General features: G+C 30.7%; 2 protein-coding genes across 9 annotated transcripts in view; one reads left to right on the top strand and one right to left on the bottom strand.

Annotated features, from left to right (window-relative positions):
* Nucleotides 1-6,124, top strand: part of LOC127702477 (FH1/FH2 domain-containing protein 3-like) — an 88,487-nt gene extending 82,363 nt beyond the window's left edge. For all 8 annotated transcript variants that reach the window (XM_052206687.1, XM_052206685.1, XM_052206689.1 and 5 more), the window contains one exon: nucleotides 3,750-6,124. In XM_052206687.1, coding sequence (XP_052062647.1) covers nucleotides 3,750-3,823 — 74 coding nt within the window. In that variant the 3' untranslated portion in view covers nucleotides 3,824-6,124. The remainder of the gene's footprint in view (nucleotides 1-3,749) is intronic.
* A 1,138-nt stretch (nucleotides 6,125-7,262) lies between these two features.
* LOC127700950 (tRNA-specific adenosine deaminase 1-like) lies at nucleotides 7,263-20,432 on the bottom strand. Its single transcript, XM_052204687.1, has 10 exons — nucleotides 20,384-20,432; nucleotides 17,097-17,238; nucleotides 15,861-15,938; nucleotides 15,231-15,285; nucleotides 13,452-13,585; nucleotides 11,617-12,355; nucleotides 11,102-11,268; nucleotides 8,857-8,950; nucleotides 8,324-8,410; nucleotides 7,263-7,425 (listed from the first exon to the last, which is right to left on the bottom strand). The coding sequence occupies exons 2-10, from the start codon at nucleotides 17,224-17,226 to the stop codon at nucleotides 7,278-7,280; spliced, it is 1,632 nt and encodes a 543-aa protein (XP_052060647.1). The 5' UTR covers nucleotides 17,227-17,238; nucleotides 20,384-20,432; the 3' UTR covers nucleotides 7,263-7,277.

The following is a 20,432-nucleotide window of genomic DNA, read 5'->3' on the forward strand; positions in this document are numbered from 1 at the left end:
AAGAAGATGAAAAAAAATAAGTTTTAAATATTTGTTGAACACTATTTAAAATTAAAAACAGCAAGCTATATCTTCAAGAATACTGACCAAAAAAGAATGTTTCCTTGGAGTAGTATGGTATCTGATACAAAAAGAAGACTGGAGATATTATAGTAAATCTTGTTTATAAGATTTCTTTTATGTTTATTATTAACAGAATTGAGAAGTTACTGGTATGTGTTGGAAAGATGTATTTGTCAAGTTTTTATAAAAGACATTAAAATGTAAAATTGTATAAATTGTATGCATGGGAAATTACATGTGGTAGTATTGCATGATCATAGAGACATTGTTTTTTAAGATAGATGTTATTTGATTTAAATTTTCTCTGAATTTAAGGAACAAAAAGTAAATTTAATTTTAATTCTTAATATAAAAGAGTATTTTGGTGTCTTTAAACACATGTAAACACATCTGATCCATTCCAGAAAAATCCTGATATTATACATCATCTACCTGGTATCTTATGTATGTACAGGAGCAAAAGGTATTTAGGCTGACCAGTACCGGACACACTTTAAAATATGCTACCAAGCTTTTTAAGAAGTTTGTCTTCATGACATTGATGTATGATTGCTGTTTCTGTGTGCATAACAATTATTCATCGAGGAGATCAGTGTCTGATAAATAGCATCATATTTTCTAATATCAAAATTATTACCTAGAATAAAGCTGTAAGAAAAGTTGAACTGCTGTGTGAGCTTTCACTTTATGAAGAACTCACTGTAACAAACGAACAGCAATAAAAGCATAGTATCTTTGCTTTGGGTTTTGTGCGTGTAGGGATTTGATGTCATGAACTCATAGACCATGTCCATTGTAATAGTTCAGAAGTTTGCACTGTTACTTACACGAAAAAACAAACTTTAATACATGATCATGATAAATGTTGTGCAATATCAGATTTTTTCAAATTAAAAAATTACTTTTATTTCAGAATAAATGTTTTAAGTGAGGTTTCAAATTAATTTGCTTTCATTCATTGGTTAACAAGTTTTCACTTTCTGTCACACGCAACTATATCATTTAGCTAGATATACGCCTTATACTATCTTGAGGTTTGAAATCATTTAGTTTCTACACATTGATCTTACTATTGACTTGTGGTCCGGTTATATATTTATTTGATATTGACCTGTGGTCAGGGTAATATTTAGTTATTTCAGCACTATTGACCTTGCTTTAAAGGCACTATTTAATTATGTTTCAGTTCGGGATAGTGACACTGATCATTATTAGGTAACCAGAAATTGCTCATTGTTTGTTAGACAATTTTTATTTGAATGTTTTTTTGCCACTTTTTATTTCTCCCTCAGTGTATGTTGATTGTGAACACAGATCACTAATGCCCAAGACACATGTGTTGGTTGTTGTACACATCTTTACCAATAATTCTCCCATTAATAATTCCATTTTAATTTCATTTTTCGTTCATTGAAATTTAATTCTTTTGTTAAGCATGATTTCTCTTTTTGATTTTTTTTTTGTGATGTAATTTTTATCAGTATACTAATCAATAAAAGCATTAAAACCTTGTGAAAATTAAAATACGGGAAACTAAAACTTTACTAGTTCTTGTGTGAAAATTAAACTACGGGAAAAACATTTTGTTGTTTTTGTAGACATCACTTGTATTAGTAGAAGGGAGTTCTATATTTACATACACTGGCTTTAACTTGTAGCTAGATATTTTAAGAAAAATGAAAAAGGAATAAGCGTTTAATCCAACATATTTTCAAAGTCATAAGCAATATGGACAGATAATTTCTCTTAGACACAGTCACACAAATTTCTGCTATACTTCGCAGTCATCTCTAAACTTCTTTTGTCAAAATCTAGTCAAAAGTTATCTTGTAATATATGTGTGAATGGTTATAAATTTCTTTCCAAAAGTATCTTTTAGATTTGACCTTTAAGGAATATTAGAATAATGAACAAGAAAAATATAAATTGGATAAAAATCTTGAAATTTATACATGGTGAAAAATGAACCACTTGATAATAATATTATGCCTATTACATTAAATATATTCTCTATATAATTGTCTTCACTGACTATGTCAATATGGTATAAAAACAGTGATTTGTATAGAACGCAGATGAATAGAAAAACAATTAACTTCATTATGAAGATAAAATCGTAAATATATCCCTTCATTTAAATTTGACCCTTATGAATATTAGAATTTGGACAAGAAAATTCACTTTGTCCTCAACAATTTCTCTTTAATAACGCAAGAAAAAATTATAGGAATCATCGATTCTCTTATTAATTAGTTGTATAAAATAAATTTTGCTTAGAAAAGAAAAAAGAAGTTTTGAGATGATCCCTGACATTTGGTGTGTTGCACCATCACAAGTTAACAAACATGTCCATTTTGCTTATGACAGTTTGACAGGATATCTTTTTTTCACACAATAAAAGAAAGTTAAAAGAAAAAATTGTTGGATTAAATGCAGTTGCAAGTAAATCAGACAGCTTGTATGCAGAGTATGTAAAAAATCTTTGTAACTGAAGAAATTTGTTCCGTTAAACCGTGTCCATTCTTTGTGATACAGATTCATCAGATCTTACTCTTGCATCTAAATGTCTAATTAAAAGCTAGTAGCTTTCACAGTTAATTATTGAGTTAACGGCCATCACATTTAATGAGTCAGATGAGATTGGATCAAAGTGCTTTATCCATTTAACTGTTTAAAATTGTGACAACGGAGCTTAATTATGCATCTGTGATGCTTATTGTAACATGCACAAGTGGTTAATGTCTGTTTGTGTAAAATGTCTCGTCAGTTCCGTTGTAATGTATATTGCAATAAGTGGGCTTAATGTCTGTCTTTTGATAATGTATATGTGCAAGAAGCTCACCTATCCTCTGTAATAAATGTTTGTCCTTTGATAATGTATATGTGCAGGAAGCTCGCCTATCCTCTGTAATAAATGTTTGTCACTCGTCCCAGTTAAATCAATGTTGTTCTCTAAATAAATCTACCAATAGAGTTTAAGGTGATTTTCTGAACTTTACTCATGAAATAAATTGCAATACATATTATATAGTTTCATGTCTGAATGAAATACTTGTCAAAATGGTTTCAAACCAAAACAAGGTTAAAAGGCATGAAGTTAGCATGTAATTATCTTAAATCAGTTATTTATTCTTATGAAGTTGTAATTCTGTATTGCATGGAAATATTAAGAATTTTATTATGCATTTAAATTAAGGAGGGAATTCTTTTTTGAAAACAATAGGGTGTGGTTGGCAATAACATTTAAAAGTGAAACGATGGGAGTTTGTGAAGTAGAGTATAGAAAAAGCATTGAATTTTACATTAAAAAAGTAGAGATAACATGTTATGCAATTAACAGCTTAGGCATTTTAACCAATTTGATAGATAGGTTGCACTGTATGAAAAGATTGAACAATTTCAAATATGACACAAAATATATATTCTTGTATAAATTGATCCATTTAGGAAATTAATTTTTTCATCTAGAAAATGTAACGTTTAATGTGTTCAATACTAACAGATATAGATTTGTGTAGACGTTTTAAATGATTTGTTGATTGATAGGAAAGTAGATTTGTGTTTAGACCAGTATCGTCTATTTATCGTGTTTTTGTACATTTATGTATATATATTTGAAAAAAAATATTAACTAGAAACTTAAAACTTTACTCAACAAAAATGTATCTGTTTTCTTCCATTTCCAGTGAGAAGGACACTGAAGGGAGGATTAACAGCTGAAGAGTGGGAAACTGTGGCTTCGTATTCAGATGCTGTCTAAGGAACAGAGATCCAGATCGTGGTGGAGGAAGAGAATGAAGCTAGCTCTGTCTCATTGCTGTCATGGCAACCTGATGCAATATGTACACAAATGACTACATCAGTCTTTCAGATAACAATTTCAATGTCCCCATATAATCATTCATAGTCCATAATCCCATGACATATAATGTCCGCTCATTTACATATTCATGAGATTAGTCTTTTGCAACTGCTGAAAAATTTAAGTTATGAAATGCAATTTTGTTGCTCTATGGTAGTTTTAGATATTAAAGTTTGGAGTACTCTTTATTTAGGGGAACATGTGATATTAATATTGTAAGGATTAAATTTATACCTTTTATTCCCTACAAAATATAAGCAAAAGATATTTTGAGCTGGGTATATATTAAAATATGAGAAATTTAAGAGGAAATGAAAAGAAGAGAAAAAGAGAAATTGAAAAAAAAACCAAAATGTTTCATTGGTGCCCATGATAAATCCAAACAGGATTTTCCTGAGTTCACCAATATGTCTATGGCAAGAACATAGAACGTTATCTACTAGTTCTTACTTTCAATTGACAAACTTCTAATCAAATTGATAAAAGAAGATCATATGTTTCAAGTTTCTTTAAGGCTGGCACTTAAAAACAGAAACTGACATATATAACAAAGTCAAATTATTCTAAAAATGTGTGTTGATGTTGTAACTTATAAATTGAACATAATGATTATTAACTTATACAAAAAAAAAATATTTAGTGCTTTAATTATAGAATGTACAGTTGCTGTAAAAAATGTTAAGAATTTTTAATGTTATATTTTATGTGTTCTGTTTGTATGTACTCTTTTAATACAAATTTGGTTATATCTACTAAGAGTTAGGTGTGGTAAACGGCCAAATGTATAAGCTTAATGTTCTTGTGTGGTCTAAACTGATGGTTTCAATGAAATAGTCTGTTGGAATAGGCCATTCAATCAATAGCCCTTATGATAACCAACTGGTAGTATGGTGAGGTCACTTCTGAAAGTTTAAATGAAGAAGAAGATTTGTCTGATTAGACCATTTGATCAAACCACAAACATATGTCTTCCTAATAGAAATCTGTGATAGTTAAATGTTTGTTTGTTGTTTAGTATTTTAAACAAATTATTTTTAGTGAGATGAGATTTAGGAATTCTGTTTTTATAATGTTAATATCATTTTGAAAAAAAAGGTTCTAAAAATGTTACAGAATTAATTTTATTTTAATTTATCAAAATTAATTGATGATTTAGAAGAAAAATATTAGCAGATGACATTTTTTCGCTTATTTAAAAGAACAAAATATAATAAAAATATGAATACAAAATATGAATATTAATCCTTGAAAAATTAGTTATAGATGTAACTAATAATTTATACATATAAAGAAATGAGATATACTGTGGATGAAGCAGATTTCTTTATTTAAAGAATGAATTTGAAAAAAGTTGGGCCAAAATATAGTTTTTGGTTAAAATAAAGTTTGGAGATAAAAAAATAATTTTAGAATTCAATTAAAAGTTTATATCTTGCCAGAAAATGCATCACCACCATGGGATTGGGAATTAATTTGTTTATGGTGATTTTGCAATATATTGTGGAGTTGGTGTTTAAAACTAAATGTTTTAATTTTTTACTTGTTAGTTGTTTTTTATTTGTCTCATTTCCATTCTGCACTGTTTTGTTTTTTACATGTACATTTTTGAGAACTTTTAATTTATTTTTGTTTGTTTTACATAGAAACATGCTTTCAGTATTACTCATGGGAGATAACTCATTTTTAGCAGGGAGGTAACTCTTTGTTAGAAGGAAAATAACTCTGACAATCCATGGTCAACAGGGTTTTACGTAGAATGTGTTCAAATGTGTATAAGATTGGAATATGCAGGTTATCTAAATTGAATTAAACTTTTGAAATAATAATCTTTGAGGATATAGAGGTGATTAATTAACAAATTTATACTACACAATAAGTTAATTATAAATGAGATACAATGTATTATAATTTGAATAATAAGCATATATTTCATAGTCTTTCAGTTTGATGTATAAATCATCATTCGTTTTTAAGGAGGTAAATCCAGATACAATCTGTTTACATGGCATTTATAGAGTTGTCTCCACTTTGTCATTAAAACCTAGTCAAGCCACAATCCATGACATTTGTACATTTAACATATCATTTCTGACGGAGTGTAACAGTGTGGCTCTATTTGCTAAAAATCCTGCCATATTTTTGTGAATTACTTCATTTTTTTATAACAATATGGAAAATAGAATAAACTTTTCTATAGAATTTGTGTTTTTGATTTTTATATACAACCACAAAAATACAGATAAACCAGTATAAACTAGATTACATGTAATCTCACTTTGACAAGTTGTCACTAATCCTAATTTAACTCAGACTGTTCTTTAGAAACAGTGAACTATTTTATTGATCAATGCTATTTAATAAATATGAAGAACTATATGAAAGGAGATATAGGGTACACATCAATGAGACATACATCACCTAGCGACATATAGAGGGAAACATACAGTATGTCAAGCTAGAAATAATCACAGTCTATTAAAGTTGTGACTAAATTAAACAGACAGAAACTTTCAAAATCTGCAATTAACACCAAATAAAAAAATAATCAATAAAACCCATTTAAATAGACAACTTATAAAATTCCCACCTGACAAAGCTTTTATAGAGTAGGGACGGAAAACACCAGAGGGACATTCAAACTCACAGATCGAAAACAAACTGACAACGCCATGGCCAAAATAAAAAGACAAACAGACAAATAATAGTACAGATGACACAACATGAGAAAACTAAAGTTAAGCAACACGAACCCCACCAAAAACTGGGGGTGATCTCAGGTGCTCCGGAAGGGTAAGCATATCCTGCTCCACATATAGGCTGGTCAGGAAAACATACTACTGTTGTCAGACAATGGCTCAAACATTGGTCAAGTCAAGTACTGTTAATTATTGATTTTTTTTTAAATGCGAATAAAGCGACTGGGTACTTGAGTATCCCAACAATAAGAACTGGCATTCTGTACTCTATAAGATGTATGTGTTTGTTTGACAGGGGTTAACAACATAAATAACTTCTATAAAATAAGATGTGGTATGATTGCCAATGATGTAACTATTCGTCAGAGACCAAATAACATAGATGTAAGCAACTATAGGTCACAGTACAGCCTTCAACAATGAGCAAAACCATTACAGCTTAGCAAGCTATAAAAGGCCCTGAAATGACAAACGTAAAACAATTAAAATGAGAAAAACTAAAGGGACTGATTAACAAGCTATAAAAGACCCTGAAATGACAAACGTAAAACAATTAAAATGAGAAAAACTAAAGGGACTGATTAACACAACAACCTTGATTTTATTGTCCTTCCCATCAAAACCCAAATATTCAAACACTATTCATATAAATAGATTTAATCATTTACAATATTAAACATGAGTAATTGTTTGTCCTTGTGTTCCCACGTCCCATAGGTCTTCAGCAGTATACTCCATGCAGACTGATAGGTAACTGATGCCATTTTACATTCCAAATAAGTGCTTTTATTTTCTATCACAGACCTACAATAAAGATAATATAATGTAACCCATTTTGCACTAATTCAAATAATGCTAAAGATAGACTTGGGCTAGAGGACCAATAAGATAGATTTAAGCTAGAGGACCTAATAAGATAGACTGAGGATAGATGACCTAACAAGATAGACTGAGGCTAGAGGACCTTATAAGATAGACTAAGGCCAGAGGGCCTAATGAGATGGGTACTACCAAAATGTTGCCAAAATTTTACAATATGATGTGTAAATGAATATCGATAGTATGGTTAGTAATTTCTTGCTATTCAATGAAATACAGCTAAACTTGAAACACCTTGGAGGTAGATATATGTTTTGACAAGTCAAATATATGTGGAGTATGTTAAGACAATATTCCAAGGCTTGTATTTTGTACCATTAATTACTTGATAGAGGGTTGCTGCTTACAGGACCTATTGAACAAAAGTAAAGTTGAAGTCCTCCCTCAGAAAGTTTTATGGACACCATTTATATAGTTGACTTCTTGAATATTTGTTGCATATACAGTGAATGACCATGGATATGTACGGCTTGTCCTAGCTAAAATTCCATTCTCATTTTCTTGATTGTTTCATTACCAAATTCAGCTTGTCACCAAATGTTTACTTCCTATGAGTAATATAACAGGTACCAATAGTGGAGCAGGAACTGCTGACCCTTTAAGAGTCCCAGAGTTCCATCCCCCCCATTGGTTTTTAGTGGGGTTCATGTTGCTCAATAATTAGTTATTCTGTGCAGTGTTTTGTAATAGTAGTTTGTCTCTTTAGTGGTTTTTTTTTACCACATTTTTTAAATTTTTTTTTTATTTGACTAATGGTTATTCATTGCTTACTTGGTATGTTCTCTTTCTTCCAAACAACCAATGATGTATTGTTTACAATTACCTTAAGGATTGTGGTCTCTTCTCGTCAGGTATTAAATCTACCAGTTCCCAAAATCGTTCAAACAATGCAAAGCTACTGATTATAGACCTGAAATTATATAAATTACAAAAGATTAATTTTGTCTACACAAAAGCATGATATGAACTTCTGAAATCAATATAATTTGTCAAATAATTTTTAGATTTAAAAAGAATCAGTTCAGTCCTGCTATATGTATTGATGCCTGTTTCAAGGTAGGAACCTCATGAGTGTCTGTATTTTGTTACATCTTGAATTCTTTATTTTATTGTCTTTTACAGAATTAAGTATTGATAGTAGAAGATTTTTTATAGCCTCTGTTACATTTATTAACTACATTGGCAATCATACTTCTTATTTTATATTGGAGTGATTTAAAACCTGACATATAATATACACTTGTCTATTGTTGAAGACCTTATATTGATCCTTGAATGCTTTTGGTTTCTATGTCATAATATGAATGATGTGTATTTTCGACATCCTCATTTATTCATATTGATATAAAAAGTTACCTAGATTTAGGACTACTCCAGTTTTTCTTTGTAAATCCTTGTCTTTTACCATTCACTAAACAGTCAGTTATGTCTGGTTCATGCCATACAACAGCTGTAATATAGAACAAAATATTATCAGAGAATCTTCCGAGGCAGAGTGGGATTAACTGCCTTCTCCAAATCTTTTAAGTAGAAAAAAGTCCTTGTTATTGTACATGAAACCCCAAAAGTCAAACAGATAAAGAATCAAAATAGCAAATGCACAACTTAATGTCGTAGAAAAATCGGTTTGGTTGAATTCTGCCTTGCTGTTAACAGGGTTTGGTTGAATTCTGCCTTGCTGTTAACAGGGTTTGGTTGAATTCTGCCTTGCTGTTAACAGGGTTTGGTTGAATTCTGCCTTGCTGTTAACAGGGTTTGGTTGAATTCTGCCTTGCTGTTAACAGGGTTTGGTTGAATTCTGCCTTGCTGTTAACAGGGTTTGGTATGGAAACCAAAAATCATACAGATAAAAAATAAGAAAAACATGTGCATAACTTTAAACTTATGTCCTGTAGATGAATCTATGAAAGTTTGACAAGCCACTTTCCAGGAGTTGTAGATTAACAAGGTGTGACATAGAGGTTGACACAGACAAAGACAGAAGTGATCTCAACGTGCCACCATAGCTGGAGGCTGTCACGATAACATTAAAGTATAGACTGGACTGTGGTTCAGATAATATTTTAATATTACATTCAGCATAAAAAAGGCTTTGAAAAATAGGGTTAAAAGATTTGAAATCAATAAAAATGAATTAAATCTAAATAAAGCAAATACAATACATGTATGTCTATCTTTGTTTAGTTCCATGTTAACTAGACATCATTGAGATGGGAGCCATCTCTGTTGTCCACGCTGTGAATAACGTGGGGTAAATTTTTTTTTATCTTTACCATAGGACATGAGGTTGTCAACTGAAACCAAAGTTTTTGACCTTGACCTTTGACCTAGGAAGTTGTACATACATTATGAAACACCCTCTGTTGTTGGTTAATATACATGTCAAGTATAAACTTTGAAATCATAATGGTTCTCAAGATATAGAGCGGACACGATCTTTACCATAGGATATGGGGTTGTCAACTGAAACCAAAATTTTTGACCTTGACCTTTGACCTAGGAAGTTGTACATACATTATGACACACCCTCTGGTGTTGGTTAATATACATGTCAAGTATAAACTTTGAAATCATAACGGTTCTCAAGATATAGAGTGGACACGATCTTTACCATAGGACATGGGGTTGTCAAATGAAACCAAAGTTTTTGACCTTGACCTTTGACCTAGGAAGTTGTACATACATTATGACACACCCTCTGGTGTTGGATAATATACATGTCAAGTTTAAACTTTGAAATCATAAGGGTTCTCAAGATATAGAGCGTACACGATCTTTACCATAAGACATGGGGTTGTCAACTGAAACCAAAGTTTTTTACCTTGCCCTTTGACCTAGGAAGTTGTACAAACACTATGACACACCCTCTGGTGTTGGTTAATATACATGTCAAGTATAAAGTATGAAATTATAACATTTCTCTATATATATAGAGCGGACACAATTTTTTACAGACGGATTGATGGATGGACTGATCACTATAGGGCATTCCGTGGGGCCCTAATAAAAAAAGTGTTCCCGACAATAAGAATCCCATACTGAGGATCAAAGTACATCATCCAAGCTGTTGTCATCATATGAAATATATCTTTGTAAGCAAAGGAGAATAAGAGGTACTGTGAACATCTAACAAAATAATAACACTGGATCACCACATTTACAATGTGAGGACAGTTACCTCCCCTTACATTTGTTTTCCATCTACATATTTGTCAAAAGAAGTTTTATCTTAGTGGGAAGTTTAACTACCACCCATTGGCTAGTTTTCCTGAATAGCTCCTAAGTTATCTTCATAAAATGCAGTTTCAATTAAATCCATCCAATGGCTTTAAGAACCTCCAAACCTGTCACACTATTGTATAAGGTCCAATTAAAGTATGGTAGCACAGTCATGCCACCATATAAAATACTGTGAAGAAGAGGGATTATCTTCTATGTAAAAAAAAATAGGACTGGCTCTGAAGAAAGCTTTATTGCTGTAATATCTTTTATGATGGACTAAAAACTGACATTATTTAACTTTATTCCTTATAACAGTTTCAGCACAAAAATTTATAAGTACTTTCACCTTTAGTTTAAAGACCTGTTCTTAAATTAATACCTGCTGAAGATGGGTTGCCATTAGGTACCAAATCTTTAGAATCTTCAAATTGTAGTTGTGATTGCAGCAGCTCAGGGGAGTTAACTCTATAACCATCTGGTAAACCAGTCACTTCATCTGATCTGGTTACCATTGCTCTGTATAAAGCTGACTTATTATATAAACATCTATAAAATATATAACACAATTAAATCAATACTGGGCTGATAAGTATAATTTACAAGAAAGAAATTCAATAAATAGATATAAATAATGAAATGAAAATTTGTCATAAGATTACTTTATTTGAGGTTTATTAAAATCACGAAATTCAGTAATTGATATCCACCTATGTATATATATACACATTATATGGTCAATTGGTAATAATATTTTTCTTTACATTTACATTTTTTGCAGTACGATCATACATGATATTGTCTTTCTACAAACATTTTCCACATTAAAATTTTGAACAAAGCTAGCATTTTTAGGTTGTCATAATTCACCACAATCACAATCCTGAAAGAACTTACCTACCAATTGTAAAACTGGAGAAATATATTGGAGTCTGTATAAAATGACTGAGTAGTGCCCCTTGACAACCAACAACATTCCATCTAGATAACTTATCACTACAGGACATGGATAATGTACGCTCACCACGGCCTGGTTTGATACGGAACACTCCTAATGTGTGATACTGGTCTCCATCTCCTCTCATGTCCTGCTCCCCTGTACCAACACATTTAGCTCCTGTTCTATTAATATCATTATACTGATCCCCTTCTCTGATGTCCTTGTTCCCTGCACAATCACAGTTTGCATTGATTCTATTTGTTTGATTAACATCTTCATCATTTGGTGTTGTTTTATCTGGCAGTTTTCGTCGTTTACATGCTAAATGTTCCTCCTCGTCATGTATTCTTTTAAAACATTTTTCATCAATTAAATTAATCTCAGTTATAGGTGAAGATTTTACTCTATTTTTACATTCATCTTGTAAAAATTGGTTCTGAGATCTAAAAGTGCATGTCTTAGATGACTCTAATCCAATAAAATTCTTTGTTTCATCATCTGATCTAAGGTTATGACCTTTCTGTTCACTTAAATCCTGTTGCCTTATATGTATCTTCCTTGGACAATGTCTGTCTTTGCAGCATATCTTACTACTTTTAGAATCTTGACCAAACATGTCTTTATTGTCTAGAGAATCGGGCCTTTTATTTAATTCCTTCTCTTCATTTCTTATGGGGAAGATAGAGGCATCGCCACCTAAAGATTAATCAAATATTACACAATATAATTTGATTCATCAACATGTTGTTCAAACATGAAATGAATGAGAATATGTAGTAAAAAGAAGAATAATTTACTCAAATTTTCATGCTAGATTTGCATACAGCCTTGATGAACTTTCCTTTTCTTTCTAAGATGATGATTAGTAAAAGACATGCTTCCTCTTATGCTGTATCAAGTCTCCCTATGTTTTTATTTGATATAAAATTTAATTCAGCTGACCTCCTTAAAATATATTTTTGTAAATTCATCTGACAAATCAAAAGAACTATATGTTTTACATATTTCTCAATGTATCCTACAACACCACTCATTGAAATGAGCTGATATATGATAATAAGAATTTGTCCTCTTTAGTAGATAGATTTGATTGTGTATATACTTTATATAGATATAAGAAGATGTGGTATGAGTGCCAATGAGACAACTCTCCATCCAAGTAAATATTTATAAAAGTAAACCATTTATATGCCTGGAATGGTAGTGCATTCCAGAATTTTGTGAATTGACATAAGTTTAAAGAATATATCTTGTTGAAATAAATCTATTAAAGGCTGCTACACTTGTAGGCAAAATTGTTTTATTTATTTAATAATTTATATTTGTGAGAGCTTGGCAAATAAGAATACAACAACTTGTTTTAAGAACTTGTTTATTTAGCTTCAAATGATTAAGCTGCTCTAATCAGGGCACAAAAACATAAAATATGTCTTAGTCTACATTGCATGGTAAAGAAAAGGAATTACTTAAGAATGAGACATTCAAATGCTAATAATAGCAGCCTTGTTAGTATGAAAGGTCTTTCATAAGTTATTCTTCACAAGCACATCCAATCAGAAATGTTTAACATATGAACAATGTTAAATTTCAAATGTCATTGAACCATGACTAAGGAGCTGAACCTATTTTAATGCTTTTGTCCTATCTGCAATTGAGATTCTTGAAACTATTGCAATATTCCATCACATATCAATGGTCTATCCTAACATTTTCATTAATTACCAAAACAGAAAATTGTAAAACTTTTCTTTAATGATACGTGAGATTTTGATAGAGACCTGATATTACTTACAAGGTGTGTGACTACAGAAGAAATGAAACTGTACATTCTCCTTTAAATGACATCTCAATGTCTGAGTATCAGGTGAAGTGAAAATATGACTTGTCTCCCCTTTATACACCATCATTAGCTGTTGGTATAAATATCTGAATAAAAAATCAAACTGTTTTAAATGAAGGTCAATTAGCTACAAAAACCAAAAAGAGGCATCATGCAAATCAGAACTTTTTGCATTTATCATTGAAATTGTTGAACATTGGAAAATAAACTGTTGACACAGAGATATGTCTTGCCTATTGGCATAAAATTCAGAAAAAGACAATCAAATGAACAGCAACATTGCTCATTAATTCAGTCACTGGACCATGATCTAGTGGGCAGGGCCTGAAAATGGTCAACAAACTGAGATGTAGACAGTAAAGCAACTTTATAAAAATATCGTTGTTTATTGTAAGTAGTTCCTATCAATTTAACTTAAGCAGAAAAACTTAACATTGAAAATTGCTAATTAATTCAAAGTCAATGGACCATGACAAAGGGGCAGGGCCTTAAAATAGTAGTCAAACTGATATGAACTGATATGATGCAACTTCATACAAAATATCATTGATCTATCACAAGTAGATCATATCAAACTAACTAAAGCAGAATACTTAACATTGAAAATAATTAATTCAGTCACTGGACCATGTCCTAGGGGACAGAGCCTCAAAATAGTTGTCAAACTGATATGTATTGATAGTAAAGCGACTTCATACAAAATATCATTGATCTATCACAAGTAGATCTTATCAAACTAACTTAAGCAGAAAACTTAACATTGAAAATTGCTTATTAATTCAGTCACTGGACCATGTCCTAGGGGGCAGGGCCTCAAAATAGTCATCAAACTGATATGAACTGATAGTAATGCAACTTTATATTAAATATCAATGATCTATTACAAGTAGTTCCTATAAAGCTAACTTAAGCAGAAAACTTAACAATTGTTGACGCTGTCGCCCGTCACCGTCATTGTCGTCACCGGAAAAGCAATCCCTATGTCTCGCTTTCCGCGACTGTCATTGCAGGCGAGACAAAAATGTGAGATTTTAAATTATTAAAATTTCAGGAAATACTGTAAACAAATTATGCTATTAAATTGTGAAATGCATGTTTTTATTTTTATGACACCTCTCTTATCACAATTTACCAAATAAATATCACAAATTTACAGTACATAGATGTAACGAAGTGAATGCACTGTTTTATATCATGGAATCTTTTAAAAATCTGAGAACGATTTTCTGATGTTGGTTTGGTTTAAAGTAGTTTTATATGTCAATAATTACATATAGATGTATGTTTCATTATAATACGTTATTCTGATTGGCTAACTGCAATCTCGCGTTATTCCTTAATCAACTTCATTTCAAAATGAATTGTAACATTCATGATGACATGTGCTTCTACAATAAAGTGCACGGGTAAATAAAAGAAAAAACTTGATAGTAATCGTATTTTCATGATAATAGCTAAAAAATGTAATTATAAGTATTGAATGCTTCTTTTAGTAACTTCATAGGGTTGTAAAAGTGTTGACCGTTCGTACATTTTTATAAAATACAAAATGTACTTCGGTCAACGCTTTTACACCCCAATGAAGTTACAAAAAGAAGCATTCAATTCTTAATAAATGATTCAATTATAATTTGAAGCCAATTCTTCACATTTGTTCATTCTAACTGAATTCGTCTTTTTGTCATTGTCTATACCTTTATTATCCTTCTTATTGTACATGCAAATACTTACAATATAAAACCTCTTCTAGCCAAAACCTCTCCATGACTGTCATTCACAATGTCACCTGATCAATAAATATAAACACTTTTACAATATCACCCGATCAATAAATATAAACACTTTTACAATATCACCCGATCAATAAATATAAACACTTTTACAATATCACCTGATCAATAAATATAAACACTATTACAATGTCACTCGATCAATAAATATAAACACTTTTACAATATCACCTGATCAATAAATATAAACACTTTTACAATATCACCCAATCAATAAATACAAACATTATTTTCAAATTCCAATTGACTAGTTTTTAAGAAACTTAAAATTTTATCAATCTGCTTAAATACTTGTCCATCCTTAAGTCTTAGTATGACTGTTTATTTTATAGATGCATAAATGACATGTAAAAGGTGTGTACCATTTTTCTGTAAAATTTAAATAACATTTTACCATTGGCTCAGTGAAGAGGAACATTGAAGCTATGACAACATATTTCTTATCTGTTTATAATTTAACAATATTTTTATTACTAACTTAAAATGATAGGATACTGTTTCTCCTTCCATATTAGTTCTCTGAACAAACATTTCTTAAACGTCTTACAATAGGATTCAGTGTTTACCTTACCAGAATGACTAAGTTGAGACTTCCCCAAACATTTAGTTCCAGTTCCTACTGCAATGACTTCTGGATCAGAAAAATCACCTGTTAAAGACAATGAAAATGTACATGTACAAAATATGAAATAGATCCAAAAACAAGATAAATACATGTTTTTATGTATATATGCCTGCATTGCTTTTAATAGAGGTCAGGATAAAAGAAGAAGAAATGAGAGTCTGTAATAAGTCATCTGTTGGATAAGAGATCTAGAGAAAGAAGTAACACGTCACCAAATGTTGTGTAACTGTTTAAAGTCAGTAAATCATTGGTTGCCTTTTGTTATTTCTTAATGTCTTTGACTTGTTGGATATTTGTTGTTGAAGGCAAACTTTTGACAGTCTATTTTTGAAAACTATATTTTGCACTCTAAATGTTCTGTTTTTCTGTGTCATGGGTTTCTGTCTGATTTATGTATACCTTTACTTCTCATTATAAACATGACCAAGAATGTCATATAAAATCTAAGGCCATTTATTAATGTTAGAATGACATACATTTTTGCTTAGAAGCTGATCTGCAGCAATTAAACTAAAACTGTGAGTGAACTCACAAAAAAGATACCCCTGTCTTACATGTCTTAAGTTAGATTATAACCAATTTTACAATAATGAAGTAGTTAAATTTGCTTATCTTCCTTTAACAGATGGGACCTATATTAAATTGTTTTAACCATATCCTCATGTAAAGTTTGATCAGTTTCCATCTAGTTGTTTAGCAGGAGTTGCATTTACAAGAGACTTACTATTATTACATATTGCAATATTGAAGTAAGTAAATCGATTATCTCCCATTTAACATGTATAACCTTAGTTATATTCATGTACTTCGTCTTGTATGCACCAGGTAGTGTTTTACAGTTGTTTAAAGCTTCATCAATGTTCTTCAAGCCATTTGGAAGGAGTTGTGTTGGCAAGACACATTGACAGGTATATAACATATATGTACACATGAAATATTACGGCAAGACACATTGACAGGTATATAACATATATGTAAACATGAAATATGCTGGCAAGACACATTGACAGGTATATAACATATATGTACACATGAAATATGCTGGCAAGACACATTAACATGTATATAACATATATGTACACATGAAATAGATACATTGGTGAAGATACTTAGGGTGGTCAACTTGAATTTAACAGAAATTGGGATAAAATATCTATCTTAAATTAAAATGAAAGAATGTACTCTTTGTGGTTATAACTATTCCTGCTAAAACTGTCCATTCCTTTCCAGGTTGTCCCTTCCCTTTTTTGGGTAGTTGTTTATATCTTTGATAACAAAGGTTTGTAATTCTGTCCGCAAATTCTTCATCCATTTGTCAAGACATCTACAAAATATAACATTTTTATTTTACATCCATCAAATATATAAACAATGGTATATATACACACGATAAAAATATAAATGTTTCCCTGAAAAAAAATCTGAACTGACAATATCAAGATGCTTGATTTCTTGATTGACAACATATTTCTTGTGATTGGAGGGAGTGTTTTTCAACAAATAATCCATATTCCCATGGGAACCAACTGTGCTCCTACTTGTTACTTTATTCACATGAGACAGACTTCATACAGGACCTAATCTTAGGAAGAATGAAAAAAAGCTAGCATTATCCTTATCTTCAAGTTCCCCATCAGAGATGATTTCCTCTCCCGAAATAATTCAAAGTTTGGTGACTATGTTGAACACATCTATCCCATTGAAATTGACATAAAGGATACAAAAAATAAAGATCTATATTTGTATTTGCCTCATATTTTGATTTACATATAGAAATTGACAATGAGGGTCAGTTGAGAACAAAATTGTATGACAAAAGAGATGATTTCAGCTTCCCAATTGTGAACTTTCCATTTCTATGTAGCAACAGTATAGCAGTTGCTTGAAAAAGACTAAGATGCCTTCTGTGCATATTAAAAGACAGATATCAATAGCATTTGAAACTTTTAAATACAGTTAAATTAGCACCTTTCTGTTTACATGATCCATTAAATGTAAAAAGTTCTAGAGATTCTTTCAGATATAATAATATCCTTGATCATGTTGATATTCCCCAAGTAAAATTCACACAGTTTCGTAAGAAAAATGAGATTTTCAAATGCTTCTCTATGGAACAGCCTACAACCATTTCAGGACTGAAAATAGTTTTTTTTCACAATTCAAGTGCCTTATACAATCCTACCAAGGATGGATCAGAATGTAGATCAGCTTTTAATGTTATTATTTTTTTATTTATTTATTATATCAGTTATAAGCACTGTTCATTTAATCTTTATGATTTATTTTGCAGTATACTTTTAAATCTTCGTTTGTGCTTTGAAGTAACGAATCCAGCTTAATTCAAAGCTGTGCTTTAAAATAACTTTGGCTTAGTTGTGCTTCAGTTTTACCATGTTTAGTCATGCTTAAATATTTTAGTAGTGCTTTATATGTATTTTTTCTTCTTATTATTCACGGTTAAGAGACAGCCTCTGCAATTGAGTGTAATTAACTCGCCAGCTCATCTCAAACAGACAGGAGGCCACTATTTGCCTGTGCTGTATCCACACATTTTAATATATGCTGTTTAAATCCTTAATCTGCATGCTTTCTGTTTTATGTATATGTTATTTATGTTTGGTAAAAAGCTCTTAAGAGCATAATTTTTATGTTTGTATTATTATATATGTTAACTGAATCAAAATAAAACTTTCATATTCATATTGGTATTCATTTTTCAATTTGCTTTATATATTGGCAGGAAGCTGCTTTATTGTTAAGCATACTATCTTCTGCAAATTTGTAGATATCAGATCATTAGATTTATCAATATTTTCTGCCCAACCTTGATCTTAGTTCATATAAATTCAAAAAAATGGCAACGTAGGTGGGAAAACAGCAATTCAGGACGTCATTATTTTAGATTTCACCCTGAAGTTAAAAATAAAGTAAAAAAAGGCTTCCCATAAAAAAATGTTCAACTTAATCAACAGATTAAGAACAGGTTATTCCAAACTAAATGCATACGTTTATAATAAACATCACCTCTGAAATTTGTGAAACCTTCAAACAAAAAGAAGATGTACAACACTACCTCTTTGAGTGTGATCTATTATCAGATGCCAGAGACAAAATATTTCATCAAATTTACTTCATAACCGGTCAAATTCCAACAAATTTAGACAATTTACTAACAATCGATCTACCAAATGCAGAAAATATTCAAGTATTAGCTGAGTACTTAGAGGAAACGAACCATTTTAGTGGATAATTTAATGGGCAATCTTTTTCATATTTTTTTATTATTTACAAATACTTATAAATTATTTTTTTTTATTTTTAGTAAATTTTTTCTTTAATTTAATTTTTTTTAAAGCCCCATCTTCAATATTTAAGTACAATAAGAAACTACATTTGTGATTATCATTTTACAAGAGAAGATAATTTACATGAGAGATTACACTGTCATCAAGACAAAGATTGAAGATAAGGTGTATTTGAAAATATGTCTACATGAACACTTATTGGAAGCATGGAAAATATTAAGATAAGTCTGAGATGACAGAGGAAGACTTAACACCTACGTTAAATAACTTTATTCATTTCAATATGAACAGATGAAACATACATCATACATGATCACTGCAGTTCTTGTTAATAATTAAACTCCTTGCTGCCCCATGACTTAACTTTGATGTCTGCTGTTTGTTTTTTATTTTTATTTTTTGCATTTTTTTGTTTTTATTATTTCTTTGTTTTGCTTATGTATTACCGTGGTGCAGCTGCTTGTAGTCTTTTGCTTGTGCTTTATAATTATAGTGTTTAATTTTGCATGTGCTACTTGGATCCAGATAATGTGTGCTCTTATGTGCTGATATTTGACATTTGTTTTCATACATATCTTGCTTAACTTTTATTTTGCATGTGCTATCTATGTATTAATACACCTTATCGCTATTCCCGGCTGACCCGAGAATCCGTCCCGCTTGAACTTTTGTTGTCATACAACAATCACTTTTCTATTGTGGCGTCAGATATTTTGTATTGTGACGTCAAAATTTTACGGGAACCTGTGTGATGGCCAGTAATGGCGGACAAATAGCGATAAGGTGTATACATGTATGTGCTGTCTGTATGTTTGTGTTGTATTATGTATCTGATGTAATTACATGTATGTTTTGTTATTTAATATCAGTCGGTTAAAGAGCTTTTAGGAGCTCATGTTCCTTGTTATTATGTATATATGCAATCCGACTTTAGATCAAGGATTTGTATAGTAATATTATACAAATCCTTGATGTATGTATCAATCAAAGACTCTAACACGTAGATTTTATACAAATTGAGAATAAGCAACCAATTTAAAAATTTGAGACTAGAAGACAAGAACCATGGGAACGATACTAATAAATGTGGAAAGCATTAGATACTCTCAAGTCTTTTAAAGGCCATAAAAACAGAAAAAACTTTCTTATTTGGTTTTTACTTACCGGAAATACTGTAGGTATTGTAATATTAACAAAAAACGGATTTATTCCG

Source organism: Mytilus californianus, unplaced genomic scaffold (genome assembly GCF_021869535.1).
Source record: "Mytilus californianus isolate M0D057914Y unplaced genomic scaffold, xbMytCali1.0.p SCAF_5, whole genome shotgun sequence".
Taxonomy (NCBI): Eukaryota; Metazoa; Mollusca; class Bivalvia; order Mytilida; family Mytilidae; genus Mytilus; species Mytilus californianus.

Coding starts and splice junctions, on each gene's coding strand:
- LOC127700950 (XM_052204687.1), bottom strand. CDS start 17,226: ATGGATGAAGAATTTGCGGACAGAATTACAAACCTTTGTTATCAAAGA. Junction 13,586..15,230: donor GCTAGAAGAGGTTTTATATT/GTAAGTATTTGC, acceptor TTTTTTATTCAG/ATATTTATACCAACAGCTAA. Junction 11,269..11,616: donor TCCAGTTTTACAATTGGTAG/GTAAGTTCTTTC, acceptor TATATTTTATAG/ATGTTTATATAATAAGTCAG.